The sequence below is a fragment of the Chiloscyllium punctatum genome, chromosome 8 (assembly GCF_047496795.1).
Source record: "Chiloscyllium punctatum isolate Juve2018m chromosome 8, sChiPun1.3, whole genome shotgun sequence".
Classification (NCBI taxonomy): Eukaryota; Metazoa; Chordata; class Chondrichthyes; order Orectolobiformes; family Hemiscylliidae; genus Chiloscyllium; species Chiloscyllium punctatum.
The window spans coordinates 3,038,001-3,057,832 of record NC_092746.1 but is presented as its reverse complement, the minus strand read 5'-3'; the positions used below and the strand labels follow the sequence as shown (position 1 = coordinate 3,057,832).

Sequence of the window (19,832 nt, the reverse complement as noted above, 5' to 3'; positions counted from 1 at the left end):
CTTTTATTCCTTCTAGTAACTCCATGCACCTAATATAGTTCCTGAAGTGCAGTGCATAAATTGGACACAATACCCCAAATAAGGCTAAACTACTTACTCATAAATGTTTAATATAACCAATTCCTTTTGTACTCTATGTCTACTTACAAAGTCGAGGATTTTTTAAAATTACCTTCTAAATCTGTCTTAACATCTTCATTATTATGCAGATATTCCCTACAGGCTCTCTTTAGTCCTCTGTACCCTGTAAAATCACAGTATTTAGTTTATATTATTTCTCTTAATTGTTTCTATGAATATGAATTGCTTCATACATATTTACATGAAAATGTCTCTTGAAAAGTGTCTACTTACTTTTTAAGTCTATAGTTTTAAGGTTGATACTATTGTCATGGCTGTTAAGTTATACTTGGGTTTTGTGATATCCATGAATTTGATTCGTATTCCCAAATTCAGTCATACTATATTGTGACAAATGGCATCAGTACTGTGTACTATGAACTTCAGCATAACTTCTCTTTACTCTGCCTCTACCAATTTTTGCATCTCCACATAGGGCCAATAAAACTCTTAAACTAAAAAAAAGTACTATTTTAAATTGTAGCTATAACTTGTTGCAATTCTTCTATACATGAGTAATCTGCTCCCTACTCTCCTCTGTAGACAACATGCTTGTAGTTCATGAAGAAGCCTAAACCCATCCTTCCAAACATCTTGCCCTCTGTTACGTAAGGTCACCCCTTTACGTATAACGTCATGACGCATGGTACGTTGAGCGTGCTGACGCTGGAGCCCTCGGACTGCAATGATTTAGAAGTTCAGGAATCCCACGTGACGTCACCAGAGGGTGATGTAATGCTTCTCTAAATAGAATGTATTGTAATCTTCTCTCAGTCCAACGTGGTTCCTCACAGACCCGCTTCTTCTATTAGAGTTTCGGTAAGTTATTGAAAAATTACAAAAGGGCACAGGACGACAACCACACTTTGAGCCCTTTTGTGCACTTTCCCAAGTGAGTTGTTTCTATAAAACATTGTAAATTTGCATCTGTTTGCATTTTTCCTCCTTTTTTGCTGATGTTAAATAGTAAACAGTAACTGTATTGGTACGGACACTGGGGGTGTGTTATGGTTTCTAAACTGTTGATGGTTACTGTTCGCAAGTTAAAAACTAAGAAGAACTGTAAGGTAAGATCAGCCTTTTCATGGAAAAAAAAGTGTTTAAATGAAACTTCCTTTTGAGAAATGTTGTAAGGAAAGTCATTAGTATTCTTGCGCTGTTTTTGTCTGGCATCCTGGCTTGTGATATCGTCTCCTTCACAGAACAGGGACGACGATTGTGAATTTTCAGAAATGGTGTGAAAACAAAACTAACTTGTGTGAAAACAGGATGGTAGAAATGAAAACTTTAGTTTCAAATTACTGCTGATCTTCAGTTTGCAATAGTTCGCTGTTAGTTTTTGCTGTCAAGTCATGACAAATAATGGACCTGTTATACAAGGTATCAATGATAGTACTCTTGCTTAGATGTTTCTTAAGTGAGTTTGAATACAAACAGTAGACATTTATAAAATATACATGGAGTTTGTATACGTGTGAAGATTAGCAAAAGACTTTTCCTGACATCCTAAGTTACTTAAGTTTTCCTGCATCTATATTACATCATGTAAAACATCTGATTGACTGTGTTCTTTGTTGCTGAAATTCATAGAGCGCTATATATTTAGGTTTGCTCATTTCAAATTGTTACCACTAAGTGTATTTTGTTAATTTATATCAGAACCGGGTTATAGTTGGCCATTACGTCATTCTGGAGCCTATTAAGTATGTTTGATTAACAGTCTGCAATATTGAGGGTTCAGGGGGCCAGATCTGCTGACAAAGCGTTCTGCTTTTAAAGCCCATCTATTAAAAATAAAACTAAAGATAAAACGTTGTAATAAACCCAGCATGTGCACCTTTCCAAAGTTATTCTCAGTTTAAACCATTTTATGTCCGGCATCCTTCAATACATGCTGTACTTGTTTGTAAAGCAATAAAGTCAGGCTTGAAACGTATTATCTATTATTGATGAACTGGCTCGTTTAGGGTCATTAATCAAGATTTTGCAGTACCCATCACCGCCAGAGTTACATTTTTAAGCAACTTTGAGGCAAGAAATGGGAAAGTGTGAAATGGTGCCACGCACAAATGAATGGAATAAAACTTCGATTTATGTCTTAATTTAGCTTTATTTTTAATAAAATGTGGAATTATTCATTCGTTGTAATGTAAAAAAAACTAGGATTAAATAAGTCAATTGGGTTTCCAATGGTTTTCCAGGAATTATTGCATTCCTGCCGAGCTGTTGGAGATCACACCTAATAGCAGATCCCTCACTAAACTTGTGAGACAGTGCCTGCGGGTTGCACTTGCAGTGTTAATTATTCGCACCAGTTTCTGAATGCCAAATTGCCGAGGAGTTCCTCAAGAGTGCAGGCATGACTGAGTTCAGGTTGGCCACCTGGCCAAGCTCGGTTTGTTTGGAGAATTTCGCGTGGCGCCTTCGGGGGAAGCTGTCGCCCGACAGTCAGTCCGTCCGTTCCTGTGGAAAAAGTGGCAGATAAAGTTCAACCATTTCCCCCAGCCCCGTGCGGCTGGGCCACTTAACTACATGCGGGCGGGACTACTTCTCCCATGCCCTGTAAAAGTTGCAAATGAAAGGTTCAGCTGCGTTAGCGAGTCGAAATGTTGCACTGAAAGTGATTGCGGTTCCCCCACCAGGAGAATCATCGCTAGGGACCGCGCGAGCACTGCTGCAGAAAGTCTGAGTGACCGCCAAACCCTTCCCCTTCATTAGCCTGTTCTCAAAGCGGCACATAGACTGGGAAGAGTTAACTTTCCAGTCATTCAGGGTGAACTGACTAAAAATGTTGCACCTTCGCTGAGGAGATCCTAAGGCTAAATGATCATTCAAGATCTATGCACGACGTTGCACTTGACTGTCTTCAGAAACGCCGTGCAAACTTTTTGAACAGTGAGTTCAGCAACAAATTGCACCGGCCGCCTCGTATTAATTGAAAAGAAAAACCTTTTCGCAGATTCAGCCTGGCGTGCTAAGAGTTCCAGACAGATGGATAAATACCTAAATCGAAGTTTATAGCGTTTGCACTTACTGAACTGTCGATGAAGTCAGCGCGATCGAGAGAACTGGATGGCGCAGTGTTTACTATACACACACAGGCTACTACTGTATTCAAGTTGGTGTTCTGCCGTACAGACCCCAAGAGAAACAAATTGTTGAGGTCATGGATCAAAAAGTACTGTGAATCTCTCATTGAACAGTGAGCGTAGAGTACTAGACGAGTTGGAAAACTAAATGGCAGTAAGGCTACATCTCTAACGTTTCGAGGTACAATTCAAGGAAAATAGACGGTTATTTGCAATATGACTCATCCTGAGGTTGTGTGATAAATACATTGCAATATAAGTTCAAATAAATATTCAGTGTTAGAGACACACGATTGATTTACTGTATATACAAACATTAACCTTGAAACTCAGGTTGACTACATTAAATTCTAAGATAAGCAACTAATTTTCTTCCTATAAGTAAAATAAGCGAGTCCTGACATATAAACCTATGTTCGGCGATTCATGGTCACTTGTGGTTTATATAGCCCTTGAAAGTGAGTGTTCATAAGCGCAGTATGGAGGGATCACCGGAAGCCCTCCTACAGATACAGAAATGAGTTACTGTTCAACTGGATGGTAAAATCTCATAGCTCGACTTGATGTCTTGCCCAATAACAGGTTAACTGTTTTCGTCTCGTCATTGCTGCTTCTGGGTTCAGTGTGTAAATCGTTGCAATTTGCGACACAACACATCAAAAGTAATTCATTGGCTGTGAAACACTTGGCTGGAGATAGTGTGAAGTGCTATATATAAATGTAATCATACTGTTAACTTATGTTGAAAACTTCAATAACTTAGCTTGTGGGGAGACTTGTTGCATATTATTTCTGGTTGAGTACACTAAATAACAATGATTTTTGTATAACAAGAACAAATGGATACAATCAAACACATAAGAAGAAATTCCAGCAAAAGTGGATTCTAATAAATAATAGTGTAATCTCTAATAGGTGAAGACCCATATATGAGTGAGTCTGTATTTTTTATGGTGCCTGGCTAATTTAGTAGTTTATAAATTAGAATATTAATCAAAATCTACGATTTAACAATATTTCCTAAGTGGTAGTGTTTGTAGGATTAAATCCTCTAAGAGGGACCTGGTGTGATTTGGTGGTTGATGAGTTAACTTTTTGAACCATAAAGCTCAGATGATGTCCGTTATGTAAGGTGCTCAGGGATGAAGGGAGAGTATATTTACAAATTTAGGGATATTTGTCTCTTCATTTTTGTTTGCACAGCATAATTTATTTGTAAATTGCAATGGCTTTGAAACTGACAAAACACCTCTGTTAGAATATAAATTCCTGATAGCACTTGTATTTTTAATACCAGTGAAACAGGAATTCCTTTGTTCCCCCTCAAGAAGGTTTCCATACTCCCTCTGCTCTTTGCTCTGTCTGTTCCATCACTGCTCTCAACAGTTTCTGTTTACCTATGCCCCATGCCATGAGAAAAATAAGATCTATCCCTAGGTAGGGCCTATCACCCCTTTCACCTGAACAAGAGTTCTTCTGTTTGTTCTCCCATCTCAATCCACTTGGTCATATAAAAATGGATAAAGTTCTCATCTAACTTGCTTACAGTAAAGATACAGACCTATTTTAGCCACGTCTGGTCCAAGATTAGAACTCACTTATTCACACAGGCCCAGCTAGGTTTGCAGAGAATAGAAACACAGAGACACAGTCAGGTCATTATTTGAATATGAAATGGAATGAGAAGAAGAGCTTGGAATTGCTTTGAATCAAAAAGTACCAAGTAGATTGGTGGGTGACTTGGAGACGGGAGAAGTGCCAGTCTCATGGATGAATAGGAGTCTAATAGAACTTGCATGTCAGAATTACTGGTCATGGCTGTGCTTTTTTTCGGGGGAGAGGGAGAAAAGCAAGCAGGACAGTCAGAGCTCACAGTTTGTGATCTGGATTAAGTGTTATTTTAAAATAGACAATCAACAGTTTTGTAGAAATTCAGTGTGTATGGAATGAGCTGCCACAGGAGGTGATGGAGGCAGGTATAATTACGATGTTTAGAACATTGCGGCACAGTACAGGCCTTTGGCCCTTGATGTTGCGCTGACCTGTGGAATCAATCTGAAGCCTAGCTACCTTATACTATTCCATTTTAATCCATATAATTATCCAATGACCATTTAACTGCCCTTAAAGTTGGTGAGACTACTACAGTTTTTAGATTAAAGTGGTGCTGGAAAAGCACAGCAGGTCAGGTAGCATCCGAGGAGCAGTAAAATTGACGTTTCGGGCAAAAGCCCTTCATCCGCCCCTACTACTCTGAGTAAAGGAACTACCTCTGACATCTGTCCTATATCTATCACCCCTCAATTTAAATCTTTGTCCCCTCGTGCTAACCATTACCATCCGAGGAAAAAGGCTCTCACTGTCCACCCTATCTAACCCTCTGATTAAAAGGCATTCTGTATGGGTACATGAATAGGAAGGGTTTGGAGGGATATGGGCCAAATGTTGGCAAATGGAGCTAGATTAATTTTGGATATCTGGTTAGCATGGACGAGTTGGACCTTCACCCAAGAACTAAAATTTTCAATTTATTATAATTCTTAGAATGACTTACTACTATATTGTGTTGTTTCTCCCAACTTGTTCACTAAAAACATGGTATTCTTGAGGATACCAATGTAAACGGGAAACAACAGTTAACATTTTGTGAGAAGAATGTGCTGATTGTTTGGAAATAGACTCTGTAGGTAGAGATGTTACTGTGAAGAATACATCATACTTGTATTCTTGGGAATATCATCATGAATGCAAGATGAATTCCTTTGACTATATATACAAATTCGGCAATATTCAAGATTTATATTACAAAATTACTATTTGTATAACTGAGATAGTTAACAAAGACTAAATTTGAAACATTAACCACAGAGATTGGTAAGTTAAGAACTGGTAAATTCTCAATTGAGTTTCTCCAAGTGTTCCTAAACTCAAGGTTGTTCCAGTTTTCACTGCCAATTAAATAGATAAAACTAAAGTGAGTGACGATCATTCAATTGAACAAATGTTAATGCAAAATGAAATTGAAGAAATTAGTAATAGGGTTACTAGTTTATGCCATGCCTTATACCATGCTTGGTCAGAAATGCAAAATTTCTTTTAATTTTATTCCTACAGTTCCAAGCAATGCAAGATCAGCTTTATCTTGTGAGTAGGCTCATTGTACGTTGATGATGAAATAGGACACATCAAAGTCATCCTGCAAGTCACTGGCTACCCTGATCAGATCATTCTCACTATTTATCATACAAACTCATGAATGGATAGTAGGTCACCACTTCGGTTCTGAAAAGTGCCTAGACTACCACAGATTTACCTAGAAATGTAAATGAACTTAAAAACTTGATCAGCAAGTGAAACTAGCTGTTGTATGCTATGAATATGCAGTGGCAACACTAGCAGTGCTCGCCAACAACAGCATACTTCAGTCAAACCAAAGAAAATCCTGCTTATCATACAAATGACTAAATGGTATATAAATTTTAGTGCTGATGTGATAATTCGTACATAGACCATATATCCCAAAGACTGTCGGATCATATCAAGCAGCATGACTCTTCTGATGTTCGTAACAGGCACGGAAATGACCCTGCCCAACCAGCTCATGCTTGCAAAACTCAAATCAACATTAGATGAGATTCAGTGATGAGGCAACATTTGCCAGATAATTCTGAAAGGACTTAGAATTAGAGTCATAGAGGTCTGTAACATCGGAAAAAAACCTCTTTGCCTATTGAGTCTGCACTGGTTCGAAACAACCATTTAACCATTCTAAAGTAGACAAACAGGAGGCTGGACAAACCTGGCAAGCCAGGCAGCGTCAGAAAGTGGAGAGGTCAATGTTTTGGGTCAAGACCCTTCAGCAGGACTGGGGAGGGTGAAAAGAGCTCAGAAATAAATGGAGGGAGAGGGGTGGGGCTGGGCGAAAGGTGGGATAGTGATAGATGGATGTGGGTAGGGGGTTATTTTGATAGGTCAATGGGAAGAGTGGAGTGGATAGGTGGGAAGGAAGATGGACACCTGAGGTCAGGTCAAAGAGGTGGGGAAAAGAGTAAGGGCTGGACATGGGATGAGGTTAGGTTTGAGGAGATAGTGAAGAAAGAGAGGCCTTGAGCTGGGGAAGGGTTGAGGAGAGGTTGGAGAAACCGACATTTCTGATTGAGACTTCTCCACCTCCCGTGCTGCCTGACTTGCTATGTTCTTACAGCCTCCTGATTGTCTACTTTGGATTTCAACATTTGTAGTTTTTTTTAAATCACTGACTTAACTATTCTAATCCCATTTTTGACTCTTGGCTTATTGCCTATATGCCTTGGCATCGCAAGTGCACATCTAAATTGTGCTGAGAACAAACTTAAGATTGGCGTTTGGGCTCACCGTGCGCCACACATGCTCATATTGAAAGGGCATATACAGAGTCCTGTTCTTGGCATACAGAAAGAATATGTATACATTTTGTGTCTATTTCAACTGAACAAAATAGACAACAGCGAGTCTCTGGTTCATTCTTCACGGCAGTGGCTTGACCAATCAGAGTCAACCTCCCTGGTTTAAATTTAAACCAGCTTAGCAAGTAACTGTCAGTCGTCATTTAATTGGTGCATTTTCCATAGCAACTCCTTTACCAATGAGACTAGTCAGCACTGTCTTCTCATGCAGTATAAAATGTTGTTTTCCCTTTACATTGGTGTCCTTGTAAATGTTCTGATAAGTGTAGAAAGAAAAGCTTTGAAAACATTTGCCTCTTTTCAGGAACTTATGTCTTGGATTGCCAAATGACTACAGTAAAAAGAATATTGTCACTCCTCAAATTTAGTTAGATGAAATTTCAATCAAGAACAACAATAAACTATTTCAATTTCCTTTCATAGAGACTGTAGTTTAGTAATTGCTCTCTGATAGACCCATGACAGTGTGACATAGTAAAAATGAAAATAAATAATACCAGTACACTGAAAAGTGGTGAATACTGTATACAGACAGATTTAGATAAAGAGAAGTGTTATGGCAAATTTTGTTTGGTTTTTAGATTAGATTACTTACAGTGTGGAAACAGGCCCTTTGGCCCAACAAGTCCACACCGCCCCGCCAAAGCGCAACCCACCCATACCCCTATATTTACCCCTGCACCTAACACTACGGGCAATTTAGCATGGCCAATTCACCTGACCTGCACATCTTTGGACTGTGGAAGGAAACCGGAGCACCCGGAGGAAACCCACGCAGACACAGGGAGAATGTGCAAACTCCACACAGTTAGTCGCCTGAGGCGGGAATTGAACCCAGGTCTGTGGCGCTGTGAGGCAGCAGTGCTAACCACTGTGCCACCGTGCCACCCAATTGATTCCATTAGAATTAAAAGGTTGCTGCATAAGCTTTTTTAAAAAAAATGATAGTATTTTTCTTTAGAAAGGTTCTGTATGCTGCAATTTTCTAACTCAGCATGGGCTCCTACTGAGGATTACGTGTTTGGTATCTTCAAAAGTATTGAATTTTTACATGGCAGTTTTCCTTAACATCTTGTTTTTACCCACTTTGGCCACATTTCTTGGCTGCATTCCTAACTACATTCCAAATCATTTGATCCCTGGAAAGTTGGAGATTGGACATCCTGTGAAAGATGTGCATTGCCTCAGAAGTACCAGTACACTGCCTACGACAAGTTCAACCTTCCCAGGCAATTCCTAAATAGTCAATCAGCCTGAATTGTTGTGCAGGAGAAATCAGAACATTAAAACCAAATCCAACTCATGGTAAATATAAAACTGTCCTCCCAACCCCTCAGCCAACTCCACATTGTACCCCGTGCATTCACACTGACTCCTGGATTACATACTGACCTCGCCCCCACAAATGCTGTAAAATAAAGGGTGCAAGCTTTCTCTGAAGATGCATTGTGATGCCACCTGTATGATTTCTGAATTGCATTGTTGGAATGGACCCTTCATTGTAAGTCAGGATTCTGACCCAGATCAGAGAATATGGGTGAATGTTTTTCTCTTTAGGAGTTCAATTTTCCCAATACTACAATTAAAAGTATCTCAGTGCAATCTGTTTTCTTCCTCCTAAATGTTTCAGGTTTATTAAATAAATGTTTCCAAGAACATACAAAAAAGGAGCAGGAAAAGGCCATTTGGCCCCTCAAGCCTGTTCCACTATTCAGTGTGCTCATGGCTAATCTTGATAGTGCACTTCTGTCCTCTTTCCTGCCTATTCCCTCAACTTGACCATAAAATATTTCAGAAGAATGCTTTAGGTATTTTATGTGACAGAGAAAATTGTGAAAACATTTTAAGACTGATGGTTTTAAATTGATGCCTTAAATTTAAAGGTTGTTTATCATAAAGTTGTAGATCAAGTTGACTTTGTGCTCTTTTATATGTGTGTTGAATAGTTCTATGATTTTGGACTATTTTATAATGCTAATGTTATCTATCAATAAGAGTTTTATGAATAACACAAAATAAAAGTTTTATACTTTGATAGGTGCAAAATTGCACATTGTCATATTTTTAATTGTTTATCAGTTTACTAAAAAGATTTACGTAAGACTTTTTTTGTAAGTGGGATTTCCCTTGTAGAAGCTTGATACTTGTAAGAAGTGCTGAGATGGTCTAAAACTAATAAAATAAAATCCTAATGTAGTTAAATAGTGTGAACAAATCAAATCAATAGAATGGATATTTAGCCATGTGTAAAACATATATTTGATAAGTTTTAATATTTTTAAAGAATTTTATAAAAACTCCAAATTAAAATTTACACACAAAAAAATCAAATTTCTAAACCAGCCAGTGGTCGTATCGTCTCTTTATCTTTGTTGGTAGATTGGCTCTCTAGATTTTCCTCTGTGCAAACTTCTTCTCTGGACAGGTACCTCTCAGAGAGTTCTGACTTGCAGTCTACAGCTGTTGGTCTGGTGGCAGTTCTTCTCCCAACTCAGTGGTGGGCAATTTGTTGGAGGGAATCCTGAGGGACATGATGTACATGTATTTGGAAAGGCAAGGACTGATTAGGGATAGTCAACATGGTTTTGTGCGTGGAAAATCATGTCTCACAAACTTGATTGAGTTTTTTGAAGAAGTAACAAAGAAGATTGATGAGGGCAGAGTAGTAGATGTGTTCTATATGGACTTCAGTAAGGCATTTGACAAGGTTCCCCATGGGAGACTGATTAGCAAGGTTAGATCTCATGGAATAAAGGGAGAACTAGCCATTTGGATACAGAACTGGCTCAAAGGTAGAAGACAGAGGGTGGTGGTGGAGGGTTGTTTTTCAGACTGGAGGCCCGTGACCAGTGGAGTGGCACAAGGATCGACGTTGGGTCCACTATTTTTTGTCATTTACATAAAATCATTTGGATGTGAGCAAAAAAAGTACAGTTATTAAGTTTGCAGATGACACCAAAATTGGAGGTGTAGTGGACAGCGAAGAGGGTTACCTCAGATTACAACAGGATCTGGACCAGATGGGCCAATGGGCTGAGAAGTGGCAGATGGAGTTTAATTTAGATAACTGCATGGTGCTGCATTTTGGGAAAGTAAATCTTAGTAGGACTTCTACACTTAATGGTAAGGTCCTAGGGAGTGTTGCTGAACAAAGAGACCTTGGAGTGCAGGTTCATAGCTCCTTGAAAGTGGAGTCACAGGTAGAAAGGATAGTGAAGAAGGCGTTTGGTATGCTTTCCTTTATTGGTCAGAGTATTGAGTGCAGGTGTTGGGAGCTCATGTTGCGGCTGTACAGGACATTTGTTAGGCCACTGTTGGAATATTGCGTGCAATTCTGGTCTCCTTCCTATCTGAAAGATGTGCAACTTGAAAGGGTTCAGAAAAGATTTACAAGGATGTTGCCAAGGTTGGAGGATTTGAGCTATAGGAAGAGGCTGAACAGGCTGGTGCTGTTTTCCCTGGAGCGTCGGAGGCTGAGGGGTGACCGTATAGAGATTTACAAAATTATGAGAGGCATGCATAGGATAAATAGACAAAGTCTTTTCCCTGGGATTGGGGAGTCCAGAACGAGAGGGCATAGGTTTAGAGTGAGAGGAGAAAGATATAAAAGAGACCTAAGGGGCAACATTTTCACGCAGAGGGTGGTACGTGTATAGAATGAGCTGCCAGAGGATGTTGTGGAGGCTGGTACAATTGCAACATTTAAGAGGCATCTGGATGGGTATATGAATAGGAAGGGTTTGGAGGGATATGGGCCTGGTGCTGGCAGGTGGGACTAGATTTGGTTGGGATATCTGGTCGGTGTTGACAGGTTGGACTGAAGGGTCTGTTTCCATGCTGTACATCTCTATGACTCTATAGCTGTTGAATTTTCCCCGGTCCTATACCCCCAAAGCATCGGATTGTGTCATTGGCTTTTAAGATTGTCAATTATACTCAATTCAAAGTTGATTGGAAGTTGTATTTTTCTGGGTATAATTTAAACTGATTGGTCTAATTTGGATCTGTTTTGTCGTTCCAGGCAACCAGCTACCCCAGTAGCTGGAATATATGTTACATTGTCTTATTGAGAACACTTGATGCTGTCACTGCTAGCTTTTGCTTTCTTAAAGGTACAGTACACCCACATCTTCATAACATGGCCATGGCAACCATTGTCGATTGTCGAAAAAACCCATCTGCTTCAGTAGTGTCCTTTAGAGAAGGAAACTGCTGTCCTTACCGTGTCTGGCCTACATGTGACTGCAAACCCACAGCAATGTAGATTAGATGCTTAGATTACAGGCCCTTCAGCCCAACAAGTCCACACTGACCCGCCGAAGCGCAACCCACCCAGACCCATTCCCCTACACCTAACACTACGGGTAATTCAGCATGGCCAATTCACCTAACCTGCACATTTTTGGACTGTGGGAGGAAACCGGAGCACCCGGAGGAAACCCACGCAGACACGGAGAGAATGTGCAAACTCCACACAGAGAGTCACCTGAGGTGGGAATTGAACCTGGGTCTCTGGTGCTGTGAGGCAGCAGTGCTAACCACTGTGCCTCTGGGTAATTAAGAATGGTAGTAAATGCTGACCTGGCCAGTGATGCGCATATCCTGTGACTGATTTTAAAAAAAGAATTGGAAGGAAACATTTGAATGTGTCAGTGTCAATCAGATCCCATTAAAGGAGGAATTACTTTGTGTAGCACCATGTTTAGTAGCATTACAGAGATCTGTGTCAATTCCCCAACGACAAAGCAATATCACGCACCACCAGGTGACTTGCTTCATTAAGCTCATTGAATGATGCTATACTAGCCAACCAGTGAGCCCAGAGTGTTGCCCATCTTGGCAAATTGAGGCAAGTCTGCCATGCTATCTCAATGAATTTTTCCCCCATTATGTCTTTAGTGGTTGATTGAACACAAATTTGAGACAGAAATGTTCCAACATCCAAATAAAAGCAAAGACTTCAGATACGGGAAATCTGAAATTAAAATAGGAAGTGCTGGAGAAACTAAGCAGGTCTGGCATTATCTGTGGAGAGAGAAGAATGGGACTCAGAATTGTTAAGTTTCTCTTTCCACGATGTTTCCAGACCTCTGAATTTCTCCCAACACTTTCTGTTTTTATGTTTTATCATCACAGTTTCTTGAGTTAATTATAGACGTTTTACTTAATGTTGTCTTGACTTGGTTTTTTTATTTATGTTTGGTAGCATAAATACTTAGGATCTGCAAATTCCATTCAACGTCTACTCGTGATGGCTCTCTTTACTTCTACTGCACATTGTTCAGACTTTGATACTATAAAGTATTAAGCAGCTACAAATCCTCTGATTCTGAGAAATTCTAAGAATGTCTAGGATTTCAATAAAACTTAATCACTGCCCAAAATTCAGCATTCTTCTGGTTCAAATTTGATGGCCTAAAACATGTTTCTCTGTCCTCAGGTGAAGACATAGCAGTTTCTTTAATATTTTTAAGATTTCCAGCATATGCAGTAATACATCACCAGAATTGCAGTATTTTTGTATCCATTAAATGTTATGTGATTTTTATTTTACTTCAGGGAGTGTTGCTGAACAAAGAGACCTTGGAGTGCAAGATCATAGCTCCTTGAAAGTGGAGTTGCAGGTAGATAGGATAGTGAAGAAGGCGTTTGGTATGCTTTCCTTTATTGGTCAGAGTATTGAGTACAGGAGTTAGGAGGTCATGTTGCGACTGTACAGGACATTGGTTTGGCCACTGTTGGAATATTGTGTGCAATTCTGGTCTCCTTCCTATCGGAAAGATGTTGTGCAACTTGAAAGGGTTCAGAAAAGATTTACAAGGATGTTGTCAGGGTTGGAGGATTTGAGCTATAAGGAGAGGCTGAACAGGTTGGGGCTGTTTTCCCTGGACCGTCGGAGGCTGAGGGGTGACCTTATAGAGGTGTACAAAATTATGAGGGGCACAGACAGGATAAATAGACAGTCTTTTCCCTGATGTCGGGGCGTAAGTTTAGGGTGAGAGGGGAAAGATATAAAAGAGACCTAGGGGGCAACCTTTTCACATAGAGGGTGGTACGTGTATGGAATGAGCTTCCAGAGGAAGTGGTGGAGGCTGGTACAATTGCAACATTTAAGAGACATTCAGAGGGTATATGAATAGGAAGGGTTTGGAGGGATATGGGCTGGGTGCTGGCAGGTGGGACTAGATTGGGTTGGGATATATGGACGTGTTGGACCGAAGGGTGTTTCCATGCTGTACATCTCCATGACTTTAAGTGCCAGTCACAGATATCAAGTTGAGGGAGAAAGAAAGGACTGATGTTTCTTCTCAGTATCTTGTAACAGGTTATCACTAATTATAGATTTTCATAATGACTGTGCTATGCATTTTCAAGCAGAACAGTTAACAAACAGATTAAAACATGAAAGTGCTTGACTCTGGAAAAGTAGGGTTAAATGTTCTAATTTTCTTTTATACTGAATTCTGGCTGGAAATCTGACTTACCACAGGAGAAATGAGAAGATGAGCATTGCTATGCATTTTACATAGAACATAGAACATTACAGCTCAGCACAGGCCCTTCAGCCCTCGATATTGCGCCAACTTGTGGAACTATTCTGAAGTCATCTATTCTACACTATTCCATTTTCATTTATATGTTTATCCAATGTCCATTTAATTGCCCTTAAAGTTGGCGAGTCTACTACTGTTGTAAAGTTAAAAATCACACACCACCAGGTTATAGTCCAACAGGTTTATTTGGAAGCCCTAGCTTTTGGAGCACTGCTCCTTCATCAGGTAACTGTGGAGAATAAGATTGTAAGATGCAGAATTTATAGCAAAGGTTTACAGTGTGATACAGAGGGCCATGATGGTTTCGTAGGAAATGTTTGGTCTCAATTGCTGGTCATGGGAAAGCTTAAGGGCTTATCCACGTGAATCCAAAATCAGGAAGAGAATAAACAATGAAGAAGGCAGTAAAAACCAGCGTAGATTGCAAGAGAAGATTGGAAGTGAAGCAGAATACAATTATTGAGAAAAAGAACATCAGACTTAAACATTTCAAAGGAATAGTCATAAGGCACTTCTGTTTCAACAGGAAGGCCATCATTTGCCGATAACATCTGTAACACTGAGAAGTAGATCCCTACTCCAAGCGTACACTGCATGTCTTTTACAGTAAAGCTTAAGTAACTTAAATGTTTATACCTCTGGCTCATTTCTAGTAGATTAAAGAAACATTTCAGTCATAGTCAGTTAGTTAACAAAATCCCGGTTCACATGGAAGCCCATAGTAGCATATTTACCATGTGCCTATGCATGTTACTAAGGAACCTGCAGTTTCAGATTATCATTAACTGCACACAGTCACGTACCATTTCCCATTGCCTGTGCATGGTGCAGGAACTGATAACTTCACACCTTGGCCCATCAAACGTTGTGTTGCACTAGGGATGGCTGAGCTCTGTAACTTCAGTTTTGCAGATGCAGCTAGAATGATGTTAGCCCAGAAATCTGATGCTGAGAAGTGAGCATATTTTTACAAATTTGAGAACATATTTGGAGGAATATGTCACTGTGCTATGTTCCCTCAGAAAACCTTGTTCTCCTATTCCCTCCCATTATCTCAATGCAGTCTCAGGCTCCACTGCAGGAATGGAGGGAGTCTGCCCTATAGTGGATCTGTTGGCCTTGAGTTTTGGTCAGGCAGCCCTGGAGATTTATGCATCCAGAGGGCTCATACATACTGCCCAGAAGCAGAAGCACCCTTCTTGGCTTGAGCTCCCACAGAGTTGAGGATGGCAGGCGATGTGGAGGTGGATACATCTGGATAATTCTAGAGTTTCCTGAGAGGAGACTTCATGTGGACTTCAACTGGAACCTCTCTGTCTCTTTATGAGAAAGAACCACATGTTATAAGGTGAAGATACCCTAGCACCATTGGCTAGAACAGTCAAATACAGGTCTGTGCACGTATCCAGCAGACTTTGAGACTCCTGGACCTGGTTCTCCCTGACAATCACTAGCCTGTCCATACATTAATCAACAGAGTTCTGTTGCAGGCCTGTGTCCTTTGTGTCAGTTTGCTCAGTATCTTCACAAACCTGCCTGCTGCACCTGTGACTGCTTGCACACATCAATGTAGTCACAAATTTCCCACACCACTCTCCTGACTGGGCTGAGCAGGTGCTTGGTCTCCAGCAAGCTGATTTGTGGGAAACTTAAGAACGAGCTGCCCAGTTGCTCTCTCTCATTTCTGAAAAGAAAACTCTGTTGTTGGGCGCAGGGTGAAACTTGCTTTTTCTTTCAAAAAAATTATTAAAGAGCATCTCAAGATTGTATGTCATGAGCAGGCTACATATGCAAGACTTTGGAGATAACAGATCTTGATTTCTGGCGTGTCCATCCATGCCAGAACATCAGCAGTATCCTAAACTTTATTCTTTTGCCTTCAAGAATAGTTCAATGGCCAAAGTGTTCTTTTTATGGAAAGTGAATCTCCGCAGAGAAATCTATTCTCCTCCCCCCCCCCACCTCCCCACCCAAAGTGTGTTTTAAGGATATTTAGAGGGATATACATTTACATTTGTACATTTATACTTGTACATTTCTATATAACTGTGTGTTAATCAATTCTTGCATCCTTACTGAATAAGTTTTTTGGTTTGATATTAAACCAATAATTTTTTTAAAGAAACCTACTTGATAGATCTTGTTGCTTAAAATCTAATATTGTTGGGTATTTGATTAGTCTTCTCGGTAACTAGAAAATATATTTTTATTTTATGCTGTGGAATATTGGGACTAGAGTGATTTTGCTCTCCTCCAGCCTCTTTGGTAATACAGTGAATTAGAAACTAGTTACCTCTAAGGCCTGGGTTCAATTCTTTTCCAGATATACAAGCAGCTATTTATAAAGTCTTTTTAAATTAGAGGCTTGTTTTATTTGTTGCTGAGTGTGGGCAATGTTGATAAGCAAGCATTTATTATTATGTAGCGCATATCAGGAATTGATGAATTCTGCCTCTGTTTTGACATTGAAATGGTCATTGCCCTAAAGGGAGTCTATACACTAGATAAGTGCTTAGATGACAGTATGCAAGGTGGTGTGGACAAACCTCTGACTTTGAATGAACTGACAAAAGCCATCAGCTCTTTTAAGATGAGTATATCTCATGGAAGTGATGATTTAATGGCCAAGTTGTATTTGGACTGGCTCAACATAGATTTGCTGGAGGAGTACAAAAATATGCTGCTGAAACCAGCTAAACCAAGAGAAGGCCTTTGAAATAGACATGCTATCCCACATGAAGTCTTGGAAGGGTCTCTGCAATTGCCTTCACCTACTCAACGGAATGCAGTTTCAGTCAATGGGCATATGAGAGTGAAACCTCATCTCCATTGCAGATAAGATTCTGGTTATCTACTGTTTCCAATGTTGCTGTGTGTGGCAGAGATGTGGCCAATACCTCACTCCATGCTGTGGCAATAGCCTGAGCCATTTTCAGCTTTGTCTGGAAATTGAAAAATTAACCAAGGATTGAAAAGAGACACAACGTAGAAGAGAATGTACCCAATGCTGCCCTCCTTCTGGTGACTACCTTCATGTTTAGCTGCATCAAGCAGGTGATATGGTGGTAATATCACTAGGCTAGGATCCAATATCCAACACCAGTGTTCTGTCTGAAGGGTTCAAAACCTGACAACTTATGGAATTTAATTTCAATGAATAAATCTAGAATTTAAAGTTAGTCACAGCAATAGTGACAATGAAACAATTCTTAATTATTGTATCAAAAAAATACACCTGGGATTTTCACTCTTTAAGGAAAAAAATCTGTGAGTCCAGACTCTTAAATTGTCTAACAAGTCATTTTGTTCAAGGATAATAAGAGGCAACAAATGGCATTTATGAAAGCATAAGAACAACAAAAGATGTTATTGACACTTAGCATGCAAACTCCATGCTTAGTTTCTGCATGTCCCTGCAATAGAAAAAACTGAGTCAGGCCATGGTACCACGGAATGTTTTATTTAGGTGGACTTTGTTAAATTATCTATTCCTTGTGGAGAAGTTTATGCAGAAAAAATACCTTTAATCGTATGTTCATTTGACAGTAGTCTCTTTTTTTTCTGCCCTTGAAGTGGCTATGGTGAGGAAGAGATCAAGCCCACGTCCTTTTAGGATGTGTCTCTACAAAGCAGGTCTGGAAAAATATAATGGTTTTTGTTAAGGTACATCCTAAACATGCCTACGACCCATGAATGTTTTACAGAATATTTCCAGGGACACAGCCTGAGATAAGCATCAGTTGCAGTTGGACTATTCTTTGTTCTGCCAAAATCAGTTTGTCTTCTGGTACAAAATGTTGTCCACAAGTAAGTGTTGCAAGCTGGCATATTCCAAGATCCATGACTGCAGTCTGAGAGCTATACTGAAGCTTAAAACAAGAACAAAATTGAGAAGGTCCACAGTAAGGCCTTTTGCCTATGGTTCCCCAAGAGACTCAAAATTGTGAAAATTTAGTGGTTGCTATTGTAATGAACATTGTGTTATTTGAATAATTTAATATTAAGTTTTATTTCCTAAGAAATATTTGCGTTTATGTATTATCGTATCTCATTTCACATATTGTAATTTACTTGACTGAGATAGTTTTAGAAATAAACATGAAACCATTTTGTCAAACTAAGATCCCAAACAGTAATGAATGGCTTCCATTTTTATACTTCTTTTTATAACCCGTCCTTTGGACATCCCAAAGTGCCTTACTTTTATTGAAATGCTTTGTAAGTCACTGTTGTAAAAATCTATGTGTATATGCAAAGAAAACACATTACCAGCAACCACACCAGCTGTGGAAATTGCATTTAGGATGATGATTATTTGTGTGCAGATGTGTCTCAGTTATTTTGTAAAAAGTAATTTGTTGCTAACCTATGCCTATTTTGTGTAATTTAACTGTTAAGGTGTCCAGAAAAGTAATGCTTTTCTTGTGTGTTGTGACTATGATCTTTGAGGATAATTATTTTTTTTCTAATTCTGATTTTGCATATGTCCAAAAAATTCTGTACATCAACACATTAAGATAATGTATAACTACAAGTTGCATCAGCTAACAAAGGAGTTAGTGAAAATGAGAAAAAGCTTCAGAAAATCAACAAAAACAGCCCTGAAAATAAAAAGATAACCTTTGAGATAAACTCAAGAGGACCAAAGTTTGCAATGAAATTCAAGGAGCATGGAGAGGTTTGATAAAACTTGGTTCAGAACCTTTTCCAAAGTTTGGAGAACATCTGTTCTATCATGCAAGTCATAATGATTCGCCTTAGCACTCTTTCCGACTCAGTCAGTATGGTTAATGCATCAGTTTCCATTACAGCACAAGCAGAAACCACTAAAAGGTCTGTGTGCTGCAGTGACGGCTCAGACAGGAATCATGCAACAAGTGCTCAGACCACTACCATCAAAGCAGGGGACACTAATATTCAAAGGGCCTCATGGGATGCCTTGGTAATCCACATAAATAGGATTGCTGAGTAGTTTACCCAATGAAATGGCAAAAGCACCATGGAGCACAAATCTACTGTGCACCCTCAGGTTGATAATAATTCTCTTCCACCAATTGCATTCTGCTGGTAGGAGAAAGTGAGGTCCTCAGATGCTGGAGATCAGAGCCGGAAATGTGTTGCTGGAAAAGCGCAGCAGGTCAGGCAGCATCCAAGGAGCAGGAGAATCGACGTTTCGGGCATAAGCCCTTCTGAGGAAGGGCTGGTATCCTTGTTTTTGCCTGTCAGCCAGTCCAGACTACTGCTCCCGTGCCAAGATGATCCACTTTGATACCAGGCCTTCTAGGGCTAGAGCTTTTGGAAACTGAGCTGCAAGACCATTCACAAGTTCTTCCTCCATTTATATGGTGTATGACCTGGTTTATTGTATAAATTTGGCTGGGAATGTTAATTCAGTTTTGACTTTAATTTTTTTCATTGTGACCAACTGGATAATGGTCAGTAACCAATGGGTAGGTAAAGTGTGGAATTGTTGGTGCCATTACAATTGGATGAGTTATTCTGACACAATCAGTTAGTGTGGAGACTGTGATCATTGCTTTGCCCTTCAACTCATTGCTTTATAGCTTTTAGAAAAGACTGTGTCCTCAGATGGTGAGGTTGTGCACCACACAGCAGACATCCAA

At 39.7% G+C, this 19,832-nt stretch overlaps 1 protein-coding gene across 4 annotated transcripts in view; it reads left to right on the top strand.

Annotated features, from left to right (window-relative positions):
- The first annotated feature begins 848 nt into the window (after positions 1-848).
- creb5b (cAMP responsive element binding protein 5b) overlaps positions 849-19,832 on the top strand; it is a 477,031-nt gene continuing 458,047 nt past the window's right edge. The window contains exon 1 of one of the 4 annotated variants that reach the window (XM_072575045.1): positions 849-939. Coding sequence is in view for 1 of the 4 variants with exons in the window: in XM_072575041.1 (XP_072431142.1) it covers positions 11,734-11,766 (33 nt within the window). In the remaining 3 variants the exon portion in view is untranslated. The other 3 variants (XM_072575042.1, XM_072575044.1, XM_072575041.1) reach the window with 3 other exon arrangements.